Source organism: Cnephaeus nilssonii, assembly GCF_951640355.1.
Source record: "Cnephaeus nilssonii genome assembly, chromosome: 12".
Taxonomy (NCBI): Eukaryota; Metazoa; Chordata; class Mammalia; order Chiroptera; family Vespertilionidae; genus Cnephaeus; species Cnephaeus nilssonii.
The window spans coordinates 38,881,358-38,892,340 of record NC_137083.1 but is presented as its reverse complement, the minus strand read 5'-3'; the positions used below and the strand labels follow the sequence as shown (position 1 = coordinate 38,892,340).

General features: G+C 43.1%; 1 protein-coding gene across 3 annotated transcripts in view; it reads left to right on the top strand.

The window, feature by feature from the left end:
* Window positions 1-2,947: 2,947 nt before the first annotated feature.
* The window catches only part of DNAJC2 (DnaJ heat shock protein family (Hsp40) member C2), a 31,078-nt gene continuing 23,042 nt past the window's right edge, over window positions 2,948-10,983 (top strand). For 2 of the 3 annotated variants that reach the window (XM_079786193.1, XM_079786192.1), the window contains exons 1-3: window positions 2,948-3,224; window positions 5,362-5,552; window positions 10,124-10,199. In XM_079786193.1, coding sequence (XP_079642319.1) covers window positions 3,161-3,224; window positions 5,362-5,552; window positions 10,124-10,199 — 331 coding nt within the window. In that variant the 5' untranslated portion in view covers window positions 2,948-3,160. The remainder of the gene's footprint in view (window positions 3,225-5,361; window positions 5,553-10,123; window positions 10,200-10,983) is intronic. The other variant, XM_079786194.1, reaches the window with a different exon arrangement.

Below are 10,983 nucleotides of genomic sequence, written 5' to 3'. Positions count from 1 at the left end.
TCCCCCCGGAAGTAGATCCGGCTCCGCGGGCCCCTTTACTTTGGGCACCGGAAGCGGAAGAGCGCCCTGGAATACGCGCGCCGGCGTCGGGGCCGTCGGGGGCGCGGTTGTGCGAAGTAGGAAGAGTTCCCTGTTAGAAGAGAACCCCAGCCCTCGCTATTCCTTCCTCGAGCAACAGGTTTCAAGACCAACCCTGGCGCAGCCGCTGAGTTCAAGTTCTGATTTAGTTATTTATGTATTGTGTCCTCTTGGGCAACTTCTTCACATATGCTTTAATTAAACCTTTACTTCACACTAGGCGGAGGCTTTAAATAACAGTGTTTTATTGTTTAAATAACAGAATATTAAATATGCAATAACAGTGGCTAGATCTACAAGTAGGGTGTAGGTAAATAGGAGTTTACCTTCTGTTTACCTTGAGTTACAAACTTGAGTTAACTCGGGGAGGTAAATGTTTTCAATTTTTAAAAAATACATTTTTACTGATTTCAGAAAAGAAGGGAGAGGGGGAGAGAAACAGCAATGATGAGAATCATTGATCAGCTGCCTCTTGCACATCCCCTAGCGGGGATCAAGCCCACAACCTGGGCATATGCCTTTGGCCAGAATCAACCTGGGACCCTTCAGTCCCAGGCCCACGCTCTATCCACTGAGCCAAACCGGCTAGGGCTGCTTTCAATTTTTGAGCCTGCTCCTAAAGCAGAGTGGTACCATCCTCAGATACAAAAAAGTCAGGAAAAGAGCACGTTTTGAAAGAAGTGAGTTTGGGAGATGAGGAATGGAAGAAAGCAATTAGGAAACAATTGTAGAGTTTAGAAATAAAGTCTGGCTCTTCTGAGTACTAGAGGACGCAACGTGAAAAGGAGAGGATAGTAGTACAGGATAGGAGAAAATATTGCAAATCATGTGATAATAGTTAATATCCAGACTATATAATGAACTACAACTCAACAAGAAAGCAAACAACCGGCCTTAAAAACTTGTAAATGTGCCCTGGCCAGTGTTGCTCTGTGGTTACGGCACCAACCTGTGCAGGGAAGAGTTGCAAGTTTGATTTCCGGTCAAGGGCATGTTCCTGGGTTGCAGGTTCCATTCCCCACCCCAGTCAGGCCCATTGGGGAGATTGGAGGGGGGGGGGCACAACCAATTCTTATGTCTCTCCCACGTTGATGTTTCTCTCACCCCTTCCCCTCCACTCTCGCTAAAAGAAAAACCAATGGGAAAAATATCCTCAGGTAAGGATTAACAAAATCAGGGGGGGGGGGCGGGGGGTGGACTTGAATAGACATCTCTCCAAAGAAGATCATATACTAGTAAATGCCCACCAAGCACATGAAAAGATGCTCAACATCACTAGCAATTGGGGGGAAATGAATCAAAACCATGAGATATCACCTCCTACTCATTAGAATGGTAACTATAAAAAAAGAGAAAAAGAAAACAAGTGTTGATGAGGATGTTGAGAAAATGGAAACCTTGTACAGTTCATGGGGAACTAAAATGGGGGCGGGGGGATGGAAATAGGGAGTTGTTTAATGGTATAGAGATCGAGTTTTATAAGATGGAAAGAGTTCTGGAGATTGATTAAACAATAGTTAATGTACTTAATGCTACTAAACTTTACACTTTAAAATGGTTAAGATATTAATTTTCGTTATATAAATTTTACCACACTTTTTAAAAAAGTATCCTCGCCCTAACTGGTTTTGCTCAGTAGTTAGAGCTTCAGGCACGGACTAAAGGGTCTTGGGTTTGAGGTCAATGCATGTACCTGGGTTGCAGGCTCAAGCCCTGGACCCAGTCGGGGCACATGCAGGAAGCAACCAATCGATGTCTCTCTCTCACCTTGATGTTTCTCTCAGTCACTCCCTCTCTCTTTCTCTCTCTGTTTTTTTCTCTCTCTCTCTCTTTCTCATTCTAAAAAAAAAAAAAAAAAAAAAGTTCCTTTTATGACCTTAGAGTGATGATGAGAATGTATGGGAGAGATGGGAGAAAAAATTATTAATATTAAGAAAGTAGAGTCAGGTTACTTTGAGACTTAGAGCCTCTTTTCACAGTGGTTGCATTAATAAATGAGTCAGGAAGAGGATTGGGGAGATGATTAGCTTCGTTTTTGAAATGTCAATTTCGAAGTGACCATTTTGTCATTCAGTAACATTCAATATATTTTAACAGTGAAATGTAATTCTCAGAGAATAATTTGTTAGTTTATGACGCTTTTTCCCAAAGAGTAGCACATCATGCCTTTTATTTTGCTCTACCTATACCAGCTTGAACGGGGGGATTAAGGAAGTGAATCTTCACCCACTGGTTTCCTTTTGCTAGTTCTTGCTTTTGACCCCAGTACAAGAAGGAATCATATAGTAGGAGTACAATTGATTTTATTACACATTACAAATTAAGTTCCAGAGTCCTGTAATTGGGAAAATCTTTACAGAAAACTTCATGCTTTAGAGCAGGAGAAAAAATTGCTGGCTTTTTATTAGAATCTAACACTAGATAGAAAAGTTTCTTCTCCAAATATTATGAGGATTAAACTAAATGATGTAAGTAAATTACTTAGTTCCAGTACCAAAAAAAAGTTAGCTGCTATTATTATTTAGGTAAACACAAATGCATTACAGGTATATGTAATGTAATCCATAGAATTCTCTATGGATGTATAAACTAAAATAATTCTCAATATAAACATATCTTTTTCCATTTTGATTATGCAAGTAGAGCTCCTGGAAAAACCAGTGGTTAGGTTCAGACAAATATAAGTAGGAGTAACAAAAACCAAAAGAATATAGTAAAAGCTGCTTTAGAAAATTATGCTCTACATTTTGCACCTGGATGAGGAAAATTCGTCGTCCTTTTCACCAGGGAACTGATGAGTCTAGGAATCTTTCTCTCCTGAATCTTGGTACCCAGCCGGAACTGAATCAGTGGACGGACCAGGCTGCCGCACACGCTGGCGGCGGGCTTGGGGGTCGAATGGCCCCAATACACAGGAGAGATCCAACCCGGAAGTAATTACTGGTTGTCTCCAGGCGCCGGTTCCTGGGCGTCGTGGAGCCAAGGCGCGAGGCTCGGACCGGGAGGTAGAACTGTGGAACGCTAAGCGCGCTCCGCCCGGGACCCGAGCCGCTGCGCCCGCGGGGCTGGCCCCGGCGCCATCATGCTGCTCCTGCCGAGCGCTGCGGAGGGCCAGGGCACCGCCATCACCCACGCTCTGACCTCTGGTACGTGTCCACTCAACCCCGGCTCCGTCCCGCCTCAGCCCCCCTGCCTCAGCCCTCGACTTCCGCGACCCCGAAATCTCTCAGCCCTGGCCCCGGGCGACCAGCTCCGGGACGTGTGGGGCCGTGACGAGCGCCTTTTTGCTCCCTGCTAGACCGTCATCCTTCCCCAACCTGCGAGGGAGGGGGCGTCTCTTTTCAGCCCCCCCAGATTTCTCCCTTCTCGCGGCCGCTGACTCACGGGTTGGGCCGAGCGGTTCGGGACCGAACCCCCCAGTACCCTGCTGCCCGCTGCTCGCTCCCCAGGGCGTGGGGTCGGACCAGACCCTGGCTGCCGGTGCTCGGCACCTTTCTCCCTCCCTCCGTTTGCTCCGCTTTGTTTTTTTAAATGTCATAACTCAGAGGCCGGTCCACCCGCTCAGTATGAAAAGGCTGGGCTGCTGGTGAGATCCGTGTGGGACTCTCAGCACGGTCCTAAGGGAGACGTGCCCTGTGCTGGAGGGTCCTGAGGGTGACAGCCCCGGGCAGTCGTGTCCATCGCCAACGCGAGCCTCCGGTGTCAGCCATCCACAGGAATCACTGCAGCCGCCTGTAGACACGCGTGTTGAACGTGGTTGTGAACGTATATCATGGCACGTGTTGCATTCGTGCGCAGAGAAGTGTCTGTGTATATCACGTAGAAAGCAGAGGGAGAGGCTTGAAAGGTAACCTCCTTAACCATTACCGGTGTGGCCCAGTGGTTGGCGCCGCCTCCGGGACGCGGGGGGCCGAGGGTTCCTTTCCCGGCAGAGCACCTACCTGGGCTGCGGGCTGGATCCCCGCTGCGGCGCCCAGGGGAAGGCGACGGATGGATGTTTCTCTCTTTCTTCCCTCTCTAAAATCAATAAGCATGTCCTCAGGTGGGGATTTGAAAAACAAACAAACGTGGTAAGAAAACAAAGTCACATACACAGATAGTGTATATGTTGGTTTCACAGAGGAAGGGAGAGGGAGCGAGAGATAGAAACATCAATGATGACAGGGAATCATTGATCGGCTGCCTCCTGCACGCCCCCTACTGGGAATCAAACCAGCGACCTGGGCATGTGCCCTGACTGGGAATTGAACCTTGCCCTCCTGTTGAACCTTGACCAACTATAGGTCGAGGCTCAACCACTGAGCCACATGGGTAGGGCAGTACTTATTGAACATTACTGTTTGAATCCTCTCCCGTGTGTGGTAGAGGAAATCTTAATTTCCACAACTAATTAAAATATAAAAAGTCAGTTATTTTTAGAAAATTGTGGCTTTAGGTACAAGGGAACATTTACATCTGAGTTATTGATAACTGAACAAAGTAAAGCTTTTGCTTTCATATGGAATATGAAATTAGAATTAAAATGTTAACTTTTTTCCCTGACCTAAATAACATTTTTTGAAATGTTAATGTACAAATTTACAGTGACTAATGTTAAAGCCTTACTCCGAAGTGCTTCCACGGTTTGTCAGTCAATCTTCCAAGGAATCATATAAGGTAGATCTTGGCTCCCGTTTTGAGTTGAAGACATCTCCGACTCATTTCACGTAGCCACTAATGGTGAGACCTGGACTAAACTCCAGCGCCTCTGATTTCAGGCCAGAGCTTGTTCCACTATAGCAGTTGTTTTAATAAGTCCCCTTAGCTGCTGGACAGTTGTCTTTCAGAACAAATCACTCCTAGTGAATTCTTAAAAATTTTAAAAGCTATTTGAATTCAGGGTTTTAAAATTAAGATACATTTAGTTGTTTTTAGAAGGTTGTCTTGTTTTTTGACAAGGCTAGCTCTTGATGATTATCACTTATTGCTTTATTACAATTATTGGCCTCAAAGTAAAAGTTTGCAACATTTCTCCGTTCCCCACCTTCCTCTCAGATCCCCAGAAAAGTGTTGGTTTATTGTTGACATTGATGAATGTGTTGTTTTCTCAGCTAATTGGAGGAGGGTTATTGAATACTCTAAATTTATTGCCAACCCTCATGTTAACTGGATTATTGCAGCCATTTTCTTAGTTGATGGTTTTAAAATTATATTCTGATGCTATCACTGTTTTGATCTTATTGCCTTGAAACAGATTTATTCCATGCAATACATTGAAGCCTCTCTTAACACTTTCAATCACAGCCTCAACACTCTGTCAAGTTGAACCTGTGGGAAGATGGTTTGAAGCTTTTGTTAAGAGGAGAAACAGAAATGCTTCTGCCTCTTTTCAGGAACTGGAGGATAAGAAAGAGTTATCAGAGGAATCAGAAGATGAAGAATTGCAGTTAGAAGAATTTCCCATGCTGAAAACACTTGATCCCAAGGACTGGAAGGTATTTAATAACTGAATCTTTTGTTCAATCAGATGCTTTGTTAGACACAGGCAGTTTTCTCATGAGTTTTCCAATAATAAACCACGTTTTAAGATGCTTCAGTAAGACAACTATAGTTGAGCACCTTTTCATTGTTAAGCCTTGAGTGGGATAGTACTAGCTGTAGGATGCTCTTTCTGCTGAAGAAGTCTAGGAAGGCCTCACAGAGAAGGTAATGTTTGAGCTCGTCTTAAAAGGATGAGAGGCAGTTTGTGAAGCAAAGAAGGGAGAAAAGGTGTTCTGGGCAGAAGGAATAGAGATGCAAAAACACAAAGGCGTAAAAGAATATGTACCACCTTTTTGGGATTAGTTAAGATTAGGGTAAGGGTTGTTCTTGAGGGAAGGTGGTGAGAAATTCCGCCTAAAACAGACTCTAGATCAGTGGTCACCAATATTTCAGACCTCACAGACCACCAATGGTCCGCGGACCACTGCTTGGCGACCGCTCCTCTAGATCAAACTCTGTAGTGTCCTTTTTATGCCATGCTAAGGAAGGAATTTTATTTCAGGGCAGTAGGAAGTCATTAAAAGTTTCTAAGCTAATTTTAGAAAAGTAATTCTCCTGGCAGCACAGAAAATTGCTTGAAAAGGGAGGGCAGGTCTGGGGGGGAAGTGAATAATTTGCTAGTATAGGCCTAATGCAATAATTTAAGCCTTCAAATGAATGCCTGATGCTTGAATTAAATTTGTGGCTGGGTTTTGAGGAAGAGGGGATAAATTTGTGGGGGAGGGGAAGTAGTCTTGAGAAGTTTTGACCTTGTCTGTATGTCACAAGAAAAAGGAATGTATTCAGAAGACCTCTGTGCATTTGGGTTTGTTACCAACACTGGTATGCAGGAAAAGGAAGTTTGTGGGGAGTGGTGTTTTCAGATTTGGTTATGTCAAAATTGAGGTTCTGGTAACATACTGGTGAAGTTGTCTATTGGTGGTTAAAAATTGGTCTGACTCTGCAAAGAGGTTAGAGGCAAAAAGCATTTGCAAGTCGTTGGCACATAGGGGATAGTTGAGGCTGTGGGAAATGGAATAACATCAGCCAAGGAGAAGAATACAGACAAATAGGTATTATTGCTTAAGTAGGTGCTAGTATAATACTTAAATGTACATACTTTGGAATTAGAGTGCCTGAATTCGAATCTGATTCTGCCCATTTAGTGTGCTGGGACCTTGGGAAAGTTACCTGACATCTCTGCACCTCATTTCCCTTATTGGTACAATAATATTGTTAACAGCTCAAAGGATTATAGTGAAGATTAGTGAAATGATGCATATAAGGCACTTAACTAGTGCTTGGACACATGATAAATTCAAAACAAATAGTATATAAGAGTTCCTATCTCATTGATTGAAGTGAGTGTTAAATGATGTAAGGCATATGTATAAAGCACTTAGAAAAGTATATAAGCACTCAGAAAGTGTGAATTGATCCTCCTGCTATCATCATCAGTTTTAAAAGAAAAGAACAACATTGAGGAGCTCAGCACCTATAGATATTTAAGGATGGTTATAGGAGAAGAAACAGCAAAGGATACTAAGGAGAGTAAAAGAAGTAGAAGGAAGACCAAACATTTGCTTAACAAAGTTTCATTAAACATCAGGCACTATACTCTTCCAAAAATTAAGGGAGGAGGAAGTCACAAGAAGAAAACACAATCTCCAATGTCCTGCTTAGGAGAGAGGTCAATCACATAACATAAATAAAGATAAAGAGCCACTGGGTTTGCAAATGAAGTTTAGGTGACCACAGTGAAAGCCCTTCTAGTGAAATGATTGGGATAGCAAGAAATCGCAGTAGGTTGAAGAGTTATTAGGAGGTAATAAAGTGAGACCTACATGTAAAATACTCTTTCAAAGCTGGGTTGTAAAGAAAATGAGAGAAAACAGTAACTTGAGGGAAAGGAAGGGTCAGGAGGACATAGAATTGGGGGGCATTAAGATAGACAAGAGAGAAAGGAAGAAAGAATGGAGAAGATCTTTGGTATAGAAAAGAGTAGATGGCATCAGAGCAAGGTGGCAGAGTTCATACATTCTTTTAATTGTTTCATTCAACAAATAGGGATCAAGCACCTGCTGTGTGTTTCAGATACTTTTCTGGGTGCTAAAGATACTGTGCTGAATAAGATAGTTTTGCTCCTTCCACAAACCTTATATTCCAATGAGGAAATAGATAATAAGCAAGCAATCAGGAACATGGCCACTAAGTGCTGGGCAAAGAAGAACAGAGTGATAGAGTGTTCAGATGACTGTCTTAGACTGAGTAGGTGGGGAAGGCCAGTAGAATTGACATTTAAGATAAAAACTGGATGATTTGCAAGGATCAGGAGAGTGGCATTCCATGCAGAGAGCTTGTGCTGAGGCAGAAAGAAGTTTGGAACGTTCCAGGAACTGAGAGAAGGCAAGTGGTTGGAACAGAGTGAATGAGGGAGGGTCGAGGAAGTCGGGAGTAGTGGTCCTCAGTGAAGAGCCATTGTAGAGTTTGAAGCACTGGCAATCTTTTAAGAACTTAGGCGGGTGGGGGAGGGACAGAAATGGAGAGACATGAACATTTACACGGTTCTTACCATATTCCAGCCCAGCATTCAATCAGGTCACCTAGGATCAAAGTATAGAGAGACCAAAAGAAACCTCAGGACTGAGCTTTGCAGGTCATTGATTAACTAGTAAAAATGACTGAAAAAGCTACTGAAAGGTGGGAGGAAAACATAGTGGATTCACAGAAACTAAGGAAGATAATGTTTCAATAAAAAGAGTTGGTTGTGCTGCCAATGGGAGTTGAAGCCAAGTGAGGGCAGATAGGTGATCTTGGATTTGGTACCTGGAAATTGATATTGAAGAGAGCAACTTTGTAGCACCTGGGCTAGAAGTGGACAGAGCTGAACCAGATTGGAGTGGTTTGAAAATTAATGCTAGAGGAGACAGCTTCTTCAAGAAGTTTAGCTTTGCCTATCCAGTGTGGCTCAGTGGCTGAGCATTGACCTATGAACCAGGAGATCAGGCTCAATGCCCAGTGTGGGACGTGCAGGAGGCAGCCAATCAGTGATTCCCTCATCATTGATGTTTCTCTCTCTCCCTTCCTCTCTGAAATTAATAAAAATATATTTTTTTTTAAAAAAAAGGAAGTTTAACTTTGATAGGCAGCTGAAAAATAGGATGGTAGCTGGAAAAGGGGTCCAGGAAAGGTTTTTTTTAAAGATGAGATATAATAGAGCATCTTTTTATACTGATGAAAATAACCCAGTTGAAATTAGGAGATAGCTGAAAGATGCTAGTATTTGAGGAGCCTTGGAAAAGGTGATATTCAGAACCAAGACGAAGGAGTAATTTGTCTTGGTAGGACAGGCTTTCTCAATTATGAATAAAGGGAAAGGGAGGAAAAAATGTATGGATGCAGGTAGGATGGTGGAAAGAAGCTGGAATTTGAATAGTGTAATTTAAGTTTTTTAGTTAAGCAAGAGGCACGGACATTGATGAGAGGGTTGAGAAGGATCTGTAAGGTTTAAAGAAAGACCAGAAGACAGAAGGTACTAGTATGTAATAGTAATCTTTTTTTTTTAAATATATTTTATTGATTTTTCACAGAGAGGAAGGGAGAGGGATAGAGAGCTAGAAACATCGATGAGAGAGAAACATCGATCAGCTGCCTCCCGCACACCCCCCACTGGGGATGTGCCCGCAACCAAGGTACATGCCCTTGACCGGAATCGAACCTGGGACCTTTCAGTCCGCAGGCCGACGCTCTATCCACTGAGCCAAACCAGTTTCGGCGATGTAATAGTAATCTTGAGTGGAAAGGTGAACTAACTGAAAAAGTGTGGTTGCCAGGTCTAATAAAGGGGCCAATCCCTCTGAAATTTGCAATCCTGAGTTTGAAGGGAAACCAGTCAGCCCTATTTGACTTTTGTCTCCTATCTTTTATGCTCGTAACTCCCCTTCCTTCCCACTCATTCTCCAATACTAGAGTTCTGTAAGGAGCCTTCACTCCAGTTGCTACCCCAACTTCTAAATTTGCAATGCTGTTAATCAAAACAGAAATGAAAGCTGGTACTTCTATTGAGAGAAGTCTCACCCCTAGGTTTCTCAAAATTTCCATTTTACCTACCTTCTTTGGTCCCTGTGGCTCCTAGTTCTTGCCTATCACTGCCCTAGGACTGCTGTAATGCTCTCTTCAGATCTGAATCTTCCTGGCTATACTTTCATTTAAGAATGGCCATAGGATATTAATAGATTTTAAGAGGAAAAGGGGTTCTATGGTCAAGTAAGTTTGGAAAATGCTGGGTTTTACAGATTTCTGTTTTCTTAATTGCAGAACTTCTCAGAGCCTTTATTAGGCTTATGTGCATCAAATCATCAAAATGCTATACAAGAGTCTGCATTTCCCAAACTTAAATGACCACAGAACCCATTTTATACAGAATGTCTCACTGGACTTCTGTCTTGGGAACATCTTTGGGAAGCACTGTTTCAGGGTGCCAAAATACAAGAGGTAGTATATATTGCTGCATTTTAAATTTGACTCCCTTTTATGTCTTTATCAGAACCAAGATCATTATGCAGTACTTGGACTTGGCCATGTAAGATACAAAGCTACACAGAGACAGATCAAAGCAGCACGTAAGTATTTAGTTATTTTGAAATAATCCGATATCTGGTATAGGAAATGTTTTCCTTTTGAAAAGATGTGCAGGATCATAGTCTATAGCCATAACTCTAAATTGAACCACATGTACCATATGGTTATACCAATGCCTGACCACACTCTCGTTTACCTTCAGAACCAGGAAAAAAGCAATCAGTCTCATGAGTGGCCTTTCTCATTAGGAATAAGAAATCAGGGTTGTAGGTGTGTGTGTTGTGACAGGATAAAGAACATACTTCAGCCCAGCCAGTGTTGCTCAGTGGTTGAGCATCAACCCATGAACCAGGAGGTCACAGTTCGATTCCTGGTCAGGGTACATACCCAGGTTTTGGATTCAACTGCCGTTGGGGCATGTGTAAGCGGCAACTGGTGGCCTTAGCCGGTTTGGCTTGATGGATAGAGCGTCGGCCTGCGGACTGAAGGGTCCCAGGTTCGACTCCGGTCAAGGGCACATGCCTGGGTTGCGGGCTCGATCCCCAGTGGGGGGCATGCAGGAGGCAGCTGATCAATGATTCTCTCTCATCATTTATGTTTCTATCTCTCTCTTCCTCTTCCTTCCTCTCTGAAATCAATTTTAAAAAAGGCAACTGGTGGATGGATATCTCTCTCTCTGTGTGTCTCTCTCTGTCTCTCTTCCCCTCCCCCTCTATCTCTCCCCGTCTCCCTCACTCCTTCTTCTTTCTAAAATCAAAGAGAAAAAATAACTTGACCAAAATCAAATAGTTCTTTCCTCTGTACCGTATACCACTTCTAAATCAC